The sequence below is a fragment of the Erpetoichthys calabaricus genome, chromosome 17 (assembly GCF_900747795.2).
Source record: "Erpetoichthys calabaricus chromosome 17, fErpCal1.3, whole genome shotgun sequence".
Taxonomy (NCBI): Eukaryota; Metazoa; Chordata; class Cladistia; order Polypteriformes; family Polypteridae; genus Erpetoichthys; species Erpetoichthys calabaricus.
Genome location: NC_041410.2, coordinates 31026498 through 31045040, shown reverse-complemented (window position 1 = coordinate 31045040; position 18543 = coordinate 31026498). Strand labels below are relative to the sequence as shown.

General features: G+C 37.4%; 2 protein-coding genes across 9 annotated transcripts in view; one reads left to right on the top strand and one right to left on the bottom strand.

The window, feature by feature from the left end:
• LOC114644609 (carcinoembryonic antigen-related cell adhesion molecule 6-like) overlaps window positions 1–1692 on the bottom strand; it is a 98082-nt gene extending 96390 nt beyond the window's left edge. The window contains exons 1-2 of one of the 2 annotated variants that reach the window (XM_028792661.2): window positions 1514–1692; window positions 1032–1355 (exon numbers count right to left, since the gene is read on the bottom strand). In XM_028792661.2, the coding sequence (XP_028648494.2) occupies window positions 1032–1355; window positions 1514–1604 (415 nt within the window). In that variant the 5' untranslated portion in view covers window positions 1605–1692. The remainder of the gene's footprint in view (window positions 1–1031; window positions 1356–1513) is intronic. The other variant, XM_051920635.1, reaches the window with a different exon arrangement.
• Window positions 1693–5475: 3783 nt separating this feature from the next.
• Window positions 5476–18543, top strand: part of LOC114667831 (hemicentin-1-like) — a 314465-nt gene continuing 301397 nt past the window's right edge. For all 7 annotated transcript variants that reach the window (XR_007933768.1, XR_007933767.1, XM_051920622.1 and 4 more), the window contains exons 1-2: window positions 5476–5573; window positions 5689–6018. Coding sequence is in view for 5 of the 7 variants with exons in the window: in XM_051920622.1 (XP_051776582.1) it covers window positions 5513–5573; window positions 5689–6018 (391 nt within the window). In the remaining 2 variants the exon portion in view is untranslated. The remainder of the gene's footprint in view (window positions 5574–5688; window positions 6019–18543) is intronic.

The following is an 18543-nucleotide window of genomic DNA, read 5'->3' as shown; positions in this document are numbered from 1 at the left end:
TCTATCCAGCAAATGTGTACTTCACTGTCTTGCACTCCAGATTATTGGATTCTAGATTTAAAACATGGTCGGATAAGTTTTCATCACTCACTACACAAAAGCGACAGCAAATGACTGTGGAAACAACTAAGATATACATGGGGGAAGAAGAAGCTATTGAGGAAATGTAAATTGATTTAATTGCATTTAAAGAAATAATAATGTTCAAATTAATAGCTTTTAATTTAAAGATAGTTGACATTCTATTCATTCTTATTTTGCTTTAAACACTAGAGTGTAATAAATGTTAAGTTCACAATTACTGGATATTTCCACACTCAATTCTGATATGTGTTGTCCTATTGAATTTCATAAATGTTTCCATTACATTTGTCTGTTACTGAATGACCTGAAATCTACTGGAAAGATGACTGTCAGCTCAAGATGCTGAGACATGCTTGAACATAACAGCTTAAATAACTTATTTTCTATACCAAATATCAAACAAATTCCAAATAACATAAAATTGTTGATTAAAAGATGTTATTTATTTTTATAGATAAAATAATAAGTTGAAGCATTTTAAGCATTTTTAGTAATAATTCTATATATTTTGTGTTATGCAAATCAGTTTTTCTTGGTTGTATTTTTGTATTTGCCATAATCAGTAATGTATATCAAATTATTGAGTGATGTTGATTGTTTTTATATAATCAAACGTAATATACCTCAATAATGTTCAACATTTATTGGTTGATCAATTTTTAGTTAACAGAAATAATGTTTTCAGAAAACAGACCGTAGGTGTTCATCAGATCAAAGATTCATAAGAAAAAATATTAGGGATTCATCCTACAGACTAAAAATTATACATTCTCTTTTGTATATGGATTTAAGATGAACACGATTAACAGAGTGTTAATCAAGGAATTCACTTAAATATTTATATAAATATTTAACATTCACTGCCCTTCTAAATAATAGTTTGTTAAAAAAAGTTCCTTTGGTCTCATTAACAATTTGATCCTATATTACATTGACGGTTTACTCACCTAACACTTGAAGTGTGACACTTCCACCCGTACTCTCTCCCCCAGTAGTTATGACGCTCACACTGTACTGTCCCGAGTCCCGTAGTGTTAGTCTGAAGAGCGACAGAGATCCCGTCGTTGTGTTCAGATTGACTCTCCCTTCATACCCCGGGCCGTATGAAACTGAACCATCCACACAAGACACCACATTGTTATTGTTTAACCTCCAGATCACCGTCTGTAACACGACATTTGAAGGATTAAGTGAAAAGTTTAATGTCACATCGCCGCCTACCCGTCCGAAAACGGGGCTTGTGGGAGTGGTGAGACTCAAACTGGAGCAGACTGTGGGGAAAGACAATACACATTTCTTATAATTTATATTCAAATAAACAATTAAAAAAACAAACAAAAATATATAATTTGATTGTATTTAAACCATTAAATGGCGGTAAAAAAAACAACGATAAAATATGTTAAACTAATATAAGCATCTTTCTTACCAGCCCATAATGCTGCCGCCAGAAAACAGCGAATACACGAAGCCCCCCTCATTTTAGCTCTTCTCCGATCGTGCGAGAATAAGACCGACATGAAAAAAAAAAAAAATAGTACCACCCTACAAGTACGCCCGCCCACCAAAAAACACACCCCTTAAATGAAACGCTAACATTAGGGAATCAGAATAATGAAAATGGATATTCTTACGGGGCGGGGTGGCGCAGTGGTAGCGCTGCTGCCTCGCAGTTAGGAGACCCGGGTTCGCTTCCCGGGTCCTCCCTGCGTGGAGTTTGCATGTTCTCCCCGTGTCTGCGTGGGTTTCCTCCGGGCGCTCCGGTTTCCTCCCACAGGTTAGGTGGATTGGCGATTCTAAATTGGCCCTAGTGTGTGCTTGGTGTGTGGGTGTGTTTGTGTGTGTCCTGTGGTGGGTTGGCACCCTGCCCAGGATTAGTTCCCTGCCTTGTGCCCTGTGTTGGCTGGGATTGGCTCCAGCAGACCCCCGTGACCCTGTGTTCGGATTCAGCGGGTTGGAAAATGGATATTCTTACGTCAAGAATACTACTAAAAGGTCAGGTAGCTACTCTTCATATAATTCGAAAGTGGTCTTGATAGATAGTCTATAGCAGTGCTCCGCAACCGGTGTGCCACGGCACACTGGTGTGCCTTGAGCCGATACAGGTGTGACGCGGTCAAATAAGACAATTTTCTAACTAAATAATATTTCAACGGTCCTCCTTAGAAACACAATAACGAGAATACGTGCAATGAAATATTCGCGTAAATGGCCTTTTAAAGGTTTAATAATTTTATGTGTCATTTCTCTGAAATAATAAATCCCATCGCCTGTCGCCTACGACGTAGGCCCTACGTAGTCGCCAGACAACTCCGTAGTATGCTTTGATAGGCAGATCGCTCCGTGTCCTCACCTAGATTCAATTCAAGCCGACGTATTAGTCGTGCTACGTCGCATTCACTCGTCTTGCGACAGTAGTTATCATTCATTACTATTAGTTGTGTTGCTGAATTGTGTATGGTTAACGTTCTTCGTGTGATTCATATTTAGTTTTATACCCCTTTAAATATGGATAAATATTTACGTTGAAAAGATTCGTCTTCACGTACAGATGATGAAGAACCCAGCACAAGTGTTGCAAAAAAAACAAAGAAGATTGTGAAAAGGAAGTACAACGAAGACTACATTCGATATGGATTCTCGTGGTGTGGTGACGAAACGGCTCCAAAGCCACAATGCATCATTTGCGGCGATCAGCTATCAAACGGGGCAATGGCACACAGTAAACTAAATCGCCATCTAAATTCAAACCATCCCAATTACGCCAAAAAAAGACAAACAACTCTTGTGTTAATTAAAAATGATAAGCGGTCATGCTTAAAAGATCTTGACCAAGAACTTCGGGTTGCGCTGACAAATATTGAGCCGAATATAAAACTTTTGTGTTCATTGAAACAAGCGCAGGTATCACATTAATCAGTCATTATGTTATAATAATTATTAAGATTGCATAAAAGTAAATATAGTATAGTTTTTATGTATGTATACTTATAATAAATGTATACTTATAATAAAAAATGAAAATTTATTGTAAAATTTGTGTATTAAATTAATATCTATATATCAGTGGGGTAGCTGGAGATCATGTTGCCCGGGGCGGTGAAAAATTTGACGCCCCAAAGCTGAAAGAAATTTTTTTTGCGCCTCCTCAAGGAACAAAAAAAAGGAAACTGCAGTAGTTTGGACGCCCCTAAATAGCTGGCGCTCGGAGCGGACCGCCCAAACCAAACCCCCCCCCCCCCCCCAACCCCAGCTACGCAACAACTAAATATTATAGGTTTTGACGTGCCGCGGAAATTCTAGGAAGAACTTTGGTGTGTCGTAGGTGAGAAAAGGTTGCGGAGCACTGGTCTATAGGCTTGATGAGTTAAAAATCCTCTAAGTCGGGAGCTGAATTTTGTTTTGTTGCTTTCCTTTTTAAACATTCTGATATTTTTTTCTTTTACTCTTTTCATTTTTGTTTTCCTAGTTGTATTATGTGTATGTCTGACTTGACTGTATGCAGTGTTTTTTTCTTCAAATAAAAAAAATAAAATAAAATAAAATAAAAAACCCTCTTAGTCCAATTATTTGTCCATGAGATGGGAGCTTCAACACTTGGGCAGGGCATCAATTGTTAAAGTAAAACATTATTTCCATACTTGCGTAGTGTATCAGCATTAAAGATATATTAAGACAGATCCTGCAGGTCAAAGATAAAACTGATTTTTGTCCATAAACAATGCTCACTTTTTTTTCAAAATATAACTCCACAAATGTCTGGTAGCAAGAAAATTAGCTTCCAGATAAAAGTGTTTTTCTCCCACCTGTCATTTCAGGGTAAAATAGTACATGGACTTGGGAGCAATTTGCATTTAAACAATTAAAAATACTGTAGATAGATACATAAATAAATAATTAAATAACAGTTTCAAAGTCGTTGAATCCTGGGGGCTAACCCTGGACGTACCATAAGCTCATAAGAGGGTACACTCGCTTACATGGTTACATTTACACACGCATGGCCCCAGTCTAAAATGATCAATATGCCAACACTTTAAAATATGGGTGGGGAACCAGGGCAGAAACAATAAACACCTTCACAGACAGTGGCAGGGTTGGATTCATGCTAACCTGAACTCAGCATTGCTGACTAAATCATCTGTTTCCTGTATTGTTCAAATTCGAAGTACATTTGAGTATGGATGATTAGAAAATGCCTGGACCATTGTAAAACAACAACAACAGCAAAAATTCAAATATATTAACTCGTCTGGAAACGAGCTTCACGTCACCTACACTGTAACATTACTGAAGCTAAATATTCACATTTTTATCCCTAATTTTCTCTATGGTTGGATTTACAAAGGAGAGGTGAGGCAAGATGACATTAATTACAGTGATTATAATGCTTCCACTGACTTTTTAGTATCCTGTGATGAAAAGAAGTGTCAAATTAGAAATATTATCAGAATGCATACTTTACAAATGTATTTCATAAACATACTACAAGCTGCATAAGAACTTGTTTAAGACCAGTTGGTTTTTGGTTTGTTTAGTTAATTGAATATTTAGTTTTACAGGTGCTTACAAATTTGTGTCTGCCTTGTTTCTAAGGTTCGCACATTGTCTTTGTGTCTGTGTGAGTTTTTCTGTGGATACGCAGGATGTCCCTTGACAGCCTGCTTGTGTAATGTATTATTTAATAATCCTAAATTCACTTGGTGTGAGTGAGTGTGGTCATTCATGTCAGTATGCTCAGGGTTCGACTATAAGCTTGATTCCTGCCTTGCACATGATGCTGTCCAGATAGGCCCCTTCTCCTGCAACTCTGACCTGGATTAAGCAAGTTCAATAATAAATTAATGTAGGTTACTGATAATCACACTAAGATCACAAGGGGAAATTATGTTTTGAGCTTCATAGACATGTAGAGTTATGTTTCATTAGCTTAGAACTGAATATTGCCATTATGCTATTGAGTTCCGCTCACAGTGCCAGTGGGTTCATCTGTATTTCAAATGGTAAATATTCTGCAGGCTATTGACTATTTTTATTTCATCTATTATCCTAATTTTTCAAATACCACACACACATCAGATGTGCGCAGGTGCTTTTACTTCGGGTAAATGCTAAATGATAAACTATAAAGCATTGGTTGGTGCTTCTTGCTCTACATAGGATGCACAATAATCACTTACGTATTAATTTCATACTTTAAAATAATGTGTATTTCCTGTGCAGCGTTAAGATATATCACTCGTTTATCCGTGGCGAATTTAACTGTATTTCTTCTCCGTAATCTAATTTACTAAACAAATAACGTATTCATACAAATTAAACGCCAATTTTGGAGATGCTGCGCCCTCTACTGTCCTTATAATATAACGCACTCGCTCACTTGGAGTTTGTGAATCCGGATATCAAGGCTCATTGCTTACTTATTGAGATGAAAATGGAGGTGCGCGCTGGAGTCGTTTTGGCTGCTCTCTCTCTGTCTCTGTTTTCGTGTAGGTAGCGCATTTTCAAGTTGTGACTATGACTTTTTAACGGATTGATCATGCAAATTATTTATTTATGGTAATATTTTTGTAATTAGTTAATAACATTCTTTTTTCATTACAGACTGTTGCTCTGCCGCTACTCTCATAACTCCTCAGAACATACTTAACGGGACAGTAGGAGGAGAAATCACATTTCATTTGTCAATTGATCCAGTCGATCAAACGACGGATTTTGGAACCTGGACATTTGGTCCGAAAATTGTTGTGACCTGGACGGACTCAAAGGAGAGTTATACAAAGGATTATATAGGAAGAGTCGAGGTGTCCCGCGCCACTGGCACTCTTAAGTTTAATAAGCTGTTTGCTACTGACTCGGGAGAATACCAAGTGTCGATTACAACAGCTCCGTCTAATCTCAATCTAAATGGAAGAGCTGAGTTAAAAGTGTATGGTGAGTATGATACAAATGATAGCAATGAACACAATGCGCCTACACACTCTTACAAAATGTTATTTATTTCCTTTATTGTAATAAGGGGTGTATTAGTGCTAAAATTTCGTGTAAGTTACTAGGTTTCAATTCTGTTAGAAATTTCACTATTCTAGTGCTGTGTAAAAATCTTTAAATGTCTTAAGTGTTAAACGAGCCAGTGAATAGTTAAGGTTTTGGTGAATGTTTGGTTAATACTGCATTATTTTTTGGATGCAGCACAAATCTCAGTACTCTGGACAGCCAGTATAAGCCTAACCTTTTTACTTGTAAATATATGGCTTTGTGTCTCTGCACCTCTGAGTCTTCAGTAGCCCAGGATGGACTAGCTTTCTCAGATAGCCTGTTAGTTGCACATTTCCTAAAAAAACAGGAAAAAAAGTCCTCTTCTCCAAACCAGGGACTGTGTGTTTCCTCTGGAGGTCACAATATTAGTCTCTGATCAGTTGTCTTTCTACAGGTGGTGGTCAATGAGGTGATCCTGTGGTCTCTTGCCAGCCTCCCATAGATTTATGTCTGATAGAGTCAGGCACTCTGAGCAGGGCTGGATCAAGCATTAAGCAAAATAAGCATGTGCTTTGGGCATCAAAGGAAGGGGGCACCACAGAATTTTTCAGTTGGCAGATTTACCACTGACCATATGGTACACGACTGCAAATGGTGCACACACATCAAAAAAGATCCACCAAACTAAAAAAAAAAAAAAATCTGACTTCTTTCCTCTTGCAGTGAACTGAATGCAAAGAAAGGCGCAGTGCAATTTTTCATATATGCTAAAACAACAGCAAAAGTGATGCAAAGACCCTGAAAAACTATTTTGTGATAACATTAATGAATTCCTACCAAATTATAAAAATAAACCACGTGCATCATAACATGGAAAGATAAATTTATTTTTTCCAACTGTATATAATATAATAAAACACTTTTCTATTGACTTATAAGAGGTGGATGTACTGTATGTACTGTAGTGAAGTAAACCAAAACATATTTTTCTTGCACAATGTTATCTGATTTGGTCTTACTACAAATTAAGGTAAGGAGGTTGAGAGTAATTTTAAATCCAAAGCAAACAGAAACCATGTAAGAATTTTAAGTCAAAATAGTCTGAATGTGGTACACGTCTTATTTAATTAATTTATGTATTTGCTTATGTATTTACATTCATGTGAAAAAGTAAGTACACCCAATTGAAACTCAACTTTTTCAACATATTTGAACAGGCAAACATTAGATCTTCATACAACCAGTGCCAACAGATAAAGATGATATACTTGAACAAATGACACATAAAATTGACATGATGTGTTCATTCTCACCTCAAAAAGTGCAGATTTCACACATGAAAATAGTAAACATACATTTATCACCACTTCAAATCTATAAAATTATAATCAGGTTTTCCAGTAAATGTCCACTAGACGTTTCTTTTTTCAGTTAACAGAAATTGCATATTATCCTAGAAATTTAGTCTTTAATCAATTTTGTTATCTATTTTATGTGAACAAGTGTCTTCTTTTAATTTAGTTTATTGGCATATTAGGAACCAGTATATGGAAGCTGATCTGGAAAATATCAGTTACCAAGATGGAACATAAGGACACCAGTAATCATAATTCAGTCACCATAAGTATTGTCAAGACTGGTGCCAGGGTAAAATCTGTGGGGACGAACCTGAAGGGGAAGTGGCATTTTTTAGATAGAGAGAAACTGAACCATTGCAACTATTCAACTGAAACATAATGTTCAATGAACTCACTACTAAAAGTTGGTATTGTAAAGTTTTATTTTTATTTAGTTAATTGGTATTTCATCATCCTATTAATAACCTCTCCTAAAAAAAACAAACAAAACTAATATTTAGTTAATATTTAGTAATGTTTAGAATCTACAGATTCACCTCCCAGCACACTCACGGAATGCATCACTGATCTTAAGCTATGGATGGAAAATAACTTTCTCAAACTTAATGCCAATAAAACTGAAGTGTTATTGGTAGGTCCAAAATCCCAACTTTCTAAGGTATTCAATTTCTCTGTTTCTGTTGATGCTACACTTGTCAAACCTGCACCTCGTGTCAGAAATCTTGGTGTTTTGTTTGCTTCATCACTTAACTTTGAGTTACACATTAGGTCTCCTTCCAAAATTTCATTCTATCATCTCTGTAACATTGCCTGCCTCTGTCCATTTCTGTCCTTGCCTGATGCTCAAACTCTGGTTCATTGTTTCATAATGTCTCATATTTATTACTGTAATTCCCTCTTCATTGGCCTCCCTGCAAAATCTATACAGAAACTACAGTATATTCAGAACTCCGCAGCTAGAGTCCTGACCCACACAAAGCGTTTTGCTCACATCTCCCCTGTTCTCTCCCAGCTTCACTGGTTACTGGTTCCATCAAGGATTAAATTCAAGATTCTGCTTCTCACCTTCAAAGCCCCCCTTTACCTCACTCAGCTCCTAGCTCCTCACACTCCTTGTCGCTCTCTCAGGTCCTCGAGCAGTAATCTCCTTACTGTCCCACTGCTATAGCACCTCAACTCTGGAACTCTCTTCCTCAGTCTCTCTGAGATTGCTCCTGTTTCTGCACTTTTAAATAGCAACTGAAAACTTTCCTCTTCTACAAACTTTTGTCATCTGTGTAATTATTTTTTTTTTTACTCTGTATGTAAAGCAACCTTGGCTTTGTGAAAAGCGCTCAATAAATGTAACCTATTATTATTATTATTATTATTATTATTATTATTAACATGGTTGTATTCTCACCTTCCTCCAACATACACCTGCCTTGAAAAATAAATCAATCCTCAAGTGAGTGTGCTTATAAATGTCAATGTAAGATAAATATGCTATACATGGAAAATACACAACTATTATAATTGGGATGTTATGATTTGACTCCCATTTTAAAATTTTCTTAATGGTTCCTGGGCTCTAAATATTATCTTTTGAAGGTTTTCGAGACCAAGGAATCTAACAGTCATATTTATTTTTTGTTTCAATGCATGTTTGTTATGTTAATTATTTTTTGTGTTATCCCACAGTGCCATTTTGTTTTTCTATGGGCACCTCCATTTTGGAAATTTAATGTTGACAGTACCTATTTGGTTATTAGAGATGACATCAGGGGTCAGAGATAGCACAATGTCACAAGACAAGGAGGTCAACCATTTGGATTTACTGACTGTCAAAACTTGGATTCACTAAAAAGACCTAGCATTCACTTTGTTCATTTGAAATGCTTTTTGGTTTCAAAATCTTTTCTGTCTCTGACTTCGAGTTATGTCTCTCATTGTGGCCAAGTGATTTGTGCTGTTCTGGCTTTGAATCTCCTCACTCATCTTTCATTATGATTTTCTTATCTTGCGTTCTAGTCTTAGATTATGAGATTCTTGGTCACCTCATTATGACAAGCTTTCTTAACTTGACTTCATTGTATCTCCTGGTTATATTAATAAGCACAATTGCTGACAAGTGCAGTCATAGTATGGAATTACCAGTAAATTAGGGCTCTTTCAGATTTTTTTAAAGGAAGAGATTATGACACAGATATTTATTTACAAAGTGTTTTGGGAGCCAGAAGTAATAGTATATTATTGCATAGTGTGATGAACGACCGAAGGCTTTACCCAACCATGAAAGGACTGGGAAAAATAGTATTTTCAGGACAGTTTCTGCCCCGGATCAATAGGGGGCAGCCCCCTTGGCTTACAGCGGAGCCATGGAAGCTTAACCTTGCTGGGGCCTGTGGCCACTGCCAGGGGGCGCCTGGACATTTACTGGGCCCTATTTGGCAGCACTTCCGTCACACCAGGAAGTGCTGCTGGAAGACGGCCTTTGGAGACCTGGAGTCCATCCGGGTGTCCTATAAAAAGGGGCCAGTTACCTCTACTCAATGGTCTGAGTCAGGAGGAAGAAAGACACGTCTTTGAGGAGGATTGAGGCAGAAAGGACTGTGCCATATACTGTGCTTTTGGTGTTGTAAATATTGTGCTGTGGGGATCGAAGGATTTGTCCCACATGTGTGCTGTGTAGTAAAACTTGTGTCTAGCCTGTCTGTGTTGGTGTTAGGGCAGCTGTACACGCCTCTGGACTCACAACTGTCAAATCTTAACTCTAAATGCCTATCTAAGAAGGGAATATTTATTGAAAGCAGTTTGAATAAATGCATCTGTACCTCAATTAGAATTACTGTCACATTCTTGAAGTTGTTTTAAAGACCCTTTGAGGGGTTGATAAATCCTTATAGACCGATTCCTTACATCAAAGGGTTTACTTATATTACTACTTTACAGGAAAAAAGTGAAAAGTCTAAAAAGTGAAAGTGAAAAGGCTGTAAATAGATACTGTAGTTCCTAGCAAAATGCTTTTTCCTATCTATGTTTTACATCAAAGAATTAAATTATATTTTTTTTATTTCTACAGCCATTCCACAGTTTCTGTTTTATAAAAATTTAAAAATACATGTAAAATTTACATAGTCAAGAATAATGATACGCTCCTCTGTTTGTTTAAAAATAAAAGAATGACTAACAGATTTAGCATGAAGTACATACTCCAGGTTAAAACAGTGTTATTTAGTCCAGCTGTAATCTGAAGTGGCCACAGCATAATGTTCTGTTGCAATCAGCCTTTTCAAAGCAACAAGATTATTTACTGTCCAGCTCATGATTTGCATTCCGGTAATCCAGATGTTAAGAAGATCCAGGTAACATGTGGAACATAATGTTCTGTTATAATAAGCCTTTTAGAAGTACTGTCCACTTCATTGTAAATGGTCCAATAATCCAGAATTTTTAAAAATATTCAAGTAATATGTCTTGCGGAGTCCATAATGTTTATACAGACTATACATATACAGTGGTGTGAAAAACTATTTGCCCCCTTCCTGATTTCTTATTCTTTTGCATGTTTGTCACACAAAATGTTTCTGATCATCAAACACATTTAACCATTAGTCAAATATAACACAAGTAAACACAAAATGCAGTTTGTAAATGGTGGTTTTTATTATTTAGGGAGAAAAAAAATCAAAACCTACATGGCCCTGTGTGAAAAAGTAATTGCCCCCTTGTTAAAAAATAACCTAACTGTGGTGTATCACACCTGAGTTCAATTTCCGTAGCCACCCCCAGGCCTGATTACTGCCACACCTGTTTCAATCAAGAAATCACTTAAATAGGAGCTGCCTGACACAGAGAAGTTGACCAAAAGCACCTCAAAAGCTAGACATCATGCCAAGATCCGAAGAAATTCAGGAACAAATGAGAACAGAAGTAATTGAGATCTATCAGTCTGGTAAAGGTTATAAAGCCATTTCTAAAGCTTTGGGACTCCAGCGAACCACAGTGAGAGCCATTATCCACAAATGGCAAAAACATGGAACAGTGGTGAACCTTCCCAGGAGTGGCCGGCCGACCAAAATTACCCCAAGAGCGCAGAGACGACTCATCCGAGAGGTCACAAAAGACCCCAGGACAACGTCTAAAGAACTGCAGGCCTCACTTGCCTTAATTAAGGTCAGTGTTCACGACTCCACCATAAGAAAGAGACTGGGCAAAAACGGCCTGCATGGCAGATGTCCAAGACGCAAACCACTGTTAAGCAAAAAGAACATTAGGGCTCGTCTCAATTTTGCTAAGAAACATCTCAATGATTGCCAAGACTTTTGGGAAAATACCTTGTGGACTGATGAGACAAAAGTTGAACTTTTTGGAAGGCAAATGTCCCGTTACATCTGGCGTAAAAGGAACACAGCATTTCAGAAAAAGAACATCATACCAACAGTAAAATATGGTGGTGGTAGTGTGATGGTCTGGGGTTGTTTTGCTGCTTCAGGACCTGGAAAGCTTGCTGTGATAGATGGAACCATGAATTCTACTGTCTACCAAAAAATCCTGAAGGAGAATGTCCGGCCATCTATTCGTCAACTCAAGCTGAAGCGATCTTGGGTGCTGCAACAGGACAATGACCCAAAACACACCAGCAAATCCACCTCTGAATGGCTGAAGAAAAACAAAATGAAGACTTTGGAGTGGCCTAGTCAAAGTCCTGACCTGAATCCAATTGAGATGCTATGGCATGACCTTAAAAAGGTGGTTCATGCTAGAAAACCCTCAAATAAAGCTGAATTACAACAATTTTGCAAAGATGAGTGGGCCAAAATTCCTCCAGAGCGCTGTAATAGACTCATTGCAAGTTATCGCAAACGCTTGATTGCAGTTATTGCTGCTAAGGGTGGCCCAACCAGTTATTAGGTTCAGGGGGCAATTACTTTTTCACACAGGGCCATGTAGGTTTGGATTTTTTTTCTCCCTAAATAATAAAAACCACCATTTACAAACTGCATTTTATGTTTACTTGTGTTATATTTGACTAATGGTTAAATGTGTTTGATGATCAGAAACATTTTGTGTGACAAACATGCAAAAGAATAAGAAATCAGGAAGGGGGCAAATAGTTTTTCACACCACTGTAAATTTTGAAGTCAAAACAATAAGTTTCTACCATCTGCTTCTGGACCAGTGGTTTGTAATGCTCAATTGGGCAATGGAGGCAGTTAGCTTCTTATCATCCTGGTTCAGAGGGGCACCCAATGAGGTCATCTAATTTTCGTCTTGGTCATTGACCAGAAGTTTAGAATGTTTGAGGTACTAATGGTGAATCCAAGGAGCTTTTTGTCAGTTCCATATAGTACTGAAGTATTAAACCAGACATAAAATGAATATCGTTTTTTTTTATCATTGGACACCCAGTTATAATTTCATATGGGCTAAGTCTCGTGGTATGTCCAGGTCTACACCTAATAGCCATTAGAACAATAGTGCTTTTGTCCACTTGAATCCTTGTAGATTATATTTAGTCAGTCTATCATTAATAGTTCCGCTAATCCTGTCAGCTAGACCAGATAATTATGGGTAATGAGGGCAATGAAGCTGCACCTCATATCCTAATACGTTTGATACTTCCACCAGCACTTTCCCAGTAAAATGAATCCCCTGATCAGAGTCAACTGAGTCTGACTTACCCCATCTTGGAATTATTTCTCTGGCAGCAGTTTTAGCTGTATACAACCCTGTACCCTTCTTAACATGAAAGCTTTCACTGATCTGGAAAACCTATCTACACACGTGATTTTCCTTCACATTGGTAGCGTGATATAATCCATTTGTAAATGTCTAAATGGTCCTGGAGGAGCAAGAGTCCTCCTCAGTATATTTTATTTAAGGGGTGTTAACTTGTTGACATGCCACACAATTGACTACCACAGCAGTTCTGAAAGCTTTAAATGCAGTTTCTCATCATACCTGTGCATAAAATTACACATCTTTGTAACACATATATACTCTTCTCTGTAGAACTGTTTAGATAACCAAGGCATTCCTGGTGATAAGCTGCACTTCTTTTCTCTAAAGTCCATCTGTACCTAACTTTAGCTGCATTTTCATTCCAAATTTATGTTTCATCTCAAGGTGTTTTATTTTACAACATTATTAAATCTTGGGGTTCTTTCACTAAATTTGAAATTTGAGGACAGCTAAGAGTAAATGGACATAGTATTTCTACATGTTTTGCAGCTGCATCCACGAGATAAATACCTTTACTTACTACAGTATGTCAGAATTTTTAGAATGTGCTTTACAACTAATTACTGATACTTATGAAGGGGGAGTTAAATCATCCATTAATTCTTTCACTAACTGATTGTGCCTAATGGGAGTCCCTGAAGCTGTCAGATATTTTCTGTTTCTTTATAGGCCTGAAGTCATGTGTTACTCCAAAGGCAATGTAAATATTAATGGATTTGCCTATTGCCAGTTCACAAGCTTTTTTTAAAGCTGCCAGTTCAGCCTGCTGTGTAGATGTTCCAGGGCCTAATACTCCCTGGCATTCCACTTAATAGTCATTGGTGATTGCTCATCCAAACTTTCATTCACCATTTTGTAAATATGGTGAACTTCCACAAAAAATTCTAAATCAGCATTAGGCAATGGGGCATCTGGGAAGACCTATATTAGATTCACCATTTCAATAATGGTGAAACTCCCATTATTTTTCCCAATCTGTCAAAATAATATTCAGTGGGTCCTTTCTAATTTTAGTATTTCGGTTTTCCAGAATATCTAGCTATTCTTGACAGAGGTACACCATCCTCTCTTTTCAAAGATAGCAATGTGTATATAGAATGGGGGCATTGTGAAACTAGTTTTGGATCCAGCATTAAGGGTGAAACTGCTTGTATTGCCAATACAACAAATTGTATAGCTCTTAAACAAGCCAATCCATCCTGAAGCCACTACATCTAATTTAGGTCAATAACCTAATGATCTTTGCTACTCTCCCTGTTCTTCCATCAGGACATCTTTCATAAATCCACCCTTTTCAACTACCCAGAAGGTGAATGTTTTTTTAATGTCCATAATTCCCAAAGCTAGTGTTGAAACCAGTTCCTTTTTAAATTTCCCAAATGTGTGTAACTCTTCAAAAGAAAATGCGGTTGTTTGTTTAGAATCAGGATTACCCTTTAACTTGTCAGTCAGTAAATGTGTTTTCTTGGTATAGTCCTTAATCCACACTATTAAAGTTCAACACTCCTAAAAAGGACCATAATTCCTGAATTGTCTGAATTCATTTGAGCTGCTGCAATTGCATATCTCCTGTCCATCATAACTCCAACCTTACCATTTGAAATCACAATGCCTAAATAATCAACTTCTGCTTTACCTAAGTGTGCTTTATTCAAGCTAGCTGTATGCTTTTTGTTTTGTAGATATAGTAACCACTTTTCTAAACATAGAATTAAATATGAACTGCAATGGTCACATCCATCCATCCATCCATTTTCCAACCCGCTGAATCCGAACACAGGGTCACGGGGGTCTGCCGGAGCCAATCCCAGCCAACACAGGGCACATGGCAGGAACCAATCCTGGGCAGGGTGCCAACCCACCACAGGCAATGGTCACATATGCTACTAAAATGTCATCTGCATAATAAATCACTACTGATTCAGAAAATTGTTCCAGTTTTCTTAAATGTTGCCTTAATGCCAAATGATACACAAATGGAGAATTATGAAAACCGTGAGGAAAACGAATCCATTTATACGATGTATCTCCTGTAATAAATGCAAATCATTATTGTGCATCTGAATGTAATAGTATTGACCAAAATCTAATAGAAATGTTAATTACAAAAATGAAAGAATCCTCAGGCTTCAAGTCCATCAATATAGTGGAAAGATTAGTGATGGTGGTGTTTACTAGTGGTGTTAACATATTCACACATTTATTCAAGATTTGATAATCTGCAGTTAGTCTCCAGGAGGCATTTGGCTTCTTTACTGGCGAGTGTGTTTTTATAGTTATGCCATCTTCCTCCATCTGTGTTAGTACTGATTTTATCTACTCCAGGGCTTATACCAATATCGGATATTGCCATTGCGGTGAGAGAGGAGTGCCACAGCAACTGACAGGCTCCATTTTTTTTTTCTACTTTTTGCCAATTGATAAAGGGGCAGTGTTTTTCTTTAAAACTAGCTTCACATTCTACGCATAAATGATCCTTTAGTAAAGTATTTAAATGCCAAGTAATTTCTATTTTTTTAAACTACAACTCTAAATCTATCCAGATAATAATATCCATTCCCAATAGGGAATGTATTAGAAGGTCTGTTCATGTTGTACTTTTCACAGTGGCAACACCTATTTATATTTATACTTGCTCACTTTCATAAGTCTTATTCTGCCCTCCTACATCTTTAGCAACCAAATGATTTGCAGAAAGCTTCAATCCAATTTTTCATGCATTCTCCATAATGACATAGATAACTTCAGCTCCTGTGTCTAAAATAAAGTTAACTGAATTTCCTTTTATAAAAGTATGTACTATTTTATATGTTCTATGACCAGAGGAAGTAGTTGCCATGGTGCACAGAAGGGGTTTGTGTAGTTACCCTCTTTAGTATTTTCCAATAACTGTTACTGCTGATAAGTAGTTCATTTTATAAATTTCTCAGGTAATGGTGAATTTGTATTTTTCAGGTCCTGAAATCTTTTCCCACTTGACTGGACATTCTTGTTTCTATATTGTCTTGACCAGTGCCCAGGCTTGCCACAAACATTGCATTTACCTGGCCTGTTTCTTTTATTACTAATTCCTATTTTGGTAAACTGCAAGCGGAATAACCTCACCTGACATGCCTTCTCAATCCTACAGACTTCTCCCACTAGCTCTCCCAAAGTGATACTTCGAGCATCTCATCTTTAAATAGTAATTTTCACTTGTTCACTAATAGATCTTTTTAACCTTTGTAAAAATGTTATTTTTAAAGGTTGTTCTGTATGTGACCACAAATCAAATCATCTTCTTCTAAATTATCATCAACCACCCCTTAATTTTCCATCTATATAGTTAAAAATCTATTAGCAAATTCCAAAACACTTTCACTGTTCTTCTGGCTACATCCACTAATTTTTTTCAAGGCCATGCCATGCATTTTCTCTCCTCATCACATGTTCATACCACTTCCACCTGCTTCCCTGTACTTTCTTAGATATTTCTCCCACTTTTGTTGTACCTCTGATTGTCTCCTTTCTTACTCTGTTCATTTTGTAACTCCACACATCCATCTCAACATTCTCATTTCTGCAACATCTAATTACTTCTCCTTTGCTCACTTAAATGCCCATTTCTCAGCTCCACACATCATTGCTGGTCTTACTACTGTCTTAAAAACATTACTTTTAACCTTCATCTTGATTCTTCATTCATGCAATACTCCTGATAACTTCCAATTGTTCCATCCACATCTAATTTCCATCTTAGGCTACCACTGATCCTACATATTTAAATTTATCCACTCTTCAATACCTTTCCCTGCAGGTTTGTAACGATTACCCTAAGCACAATGCTACATTAACGATAAACTTGTTGAGCTCTTATTAGTACATTGGACCTGGCTGTTCTGCTACTTCTCCTCTTAAAGCTTATTATCAAGCAAAGACAGAAAACAAAAGGAAAAAGTTATGGAACAACACAAGAGAAATATTTACATATGTAAATATATTTTTCCTAAACAATTACACACTTTTACTTACTACAACAGCACCAACAAAATAAAGTCCCCTTTAATTGTCTCACTAGGAACTGCCCATCCCATATACATAGACACACCCTTAAAACACATCAAATTCCCACTTTTAGTTAGAAACGATGGCCAGTCCCAACAAACCCCACATATACTGTACATACATAAATATACACAAAACTCTCAATGTTACTTAAAGAAACAAAAGACTTCCCTGTTCAGATGAGGCACATATATATACAGTAATCCCTCGCTATATCGCGCTTCGACTTTTGGTGCTTCACTCTATCGCGGAATTTATATGTAAGCATATTTAAATATATATTGCGGATTTTTTGCTGGTTTGCGGATTTCTGCGGACAATGGGTCTTTTAATTTCTGGTACATGCTTCCTCAGTTGGTTTGCCCAGTTGATTTCATACAAGGGACGGTATTGGCAGATGGCTGAGAAGCTACCCAACCAGAGCACGCATTACGTGTTAAATAAAACTCCTCAAATATATTGTGAGCACGGGGGCTATTCGTATCCCTAGAGGATACGGCCACTCCTCAAAAAAAGCTGAAAGATTACCTTCACATTGCTCTCTTCCTTGCTTGGCTTACATATGGCTGCTTTGTCAAACGACATGCTTCCCGCACGGTGCTTCGCATACTTAAAAGCTCGAAGGGCACGTATTGATTTTTGATTGTTTGTTTTTCTCTGTCTCTCTCTCTCTCTCTCTGACATTCTCTACTCCTGATGGAGGGGGTGTGAGCAGAGGGGCTGTTCACACACTGGCCTAGAGGATACGGATGCTCCTCTAAAAAATGCTGAAAAACTACCTTTACTTTGTACATCCTTGCAGCTGCTTTGTCCAGCAGTGCTTCGCATACTTAAAAGCCAAACAGCCCTATCGATTTATGTTTGCTTTTTTCTCTCCCTCTCTGACATTCTCTGCTCCTGATGCGCACTCCTTTGAAGAGGAAGATATGTTTGCATTCTTTTAATTGTGAGACGGAACTGTCATCTCTGTCTTGTCATGGAGCACAGTTTAAACTTTTGAAAAAGAGACAAATGTTTGTTTGCAGTGTTTGAATAAAATTCCTGTCTCTCTACAACCTCCTGTGTTTCTGTGCAAATCTGTGACCCAAGCATGACAATATAAAAATAACCATATAAACATATGGTTTCTACTTCGCAGATTTTCACCTTTCGCGGGGGGGTCTGGAACGCAACCTCGACAATAGAGGAGGGATTACTGTACACAACATAAAAAAAAAAACACTAGTCAGGTATATATACACACAAATCTAGTCCAAAGGGTTTATTGTCCATGGAGGAAGGAGAACCATGCGAAGAGGACAATCAGATTAGGACGGCTCGAAGGAAGTTGGATAACAGCGCTATCCCAAAAGGA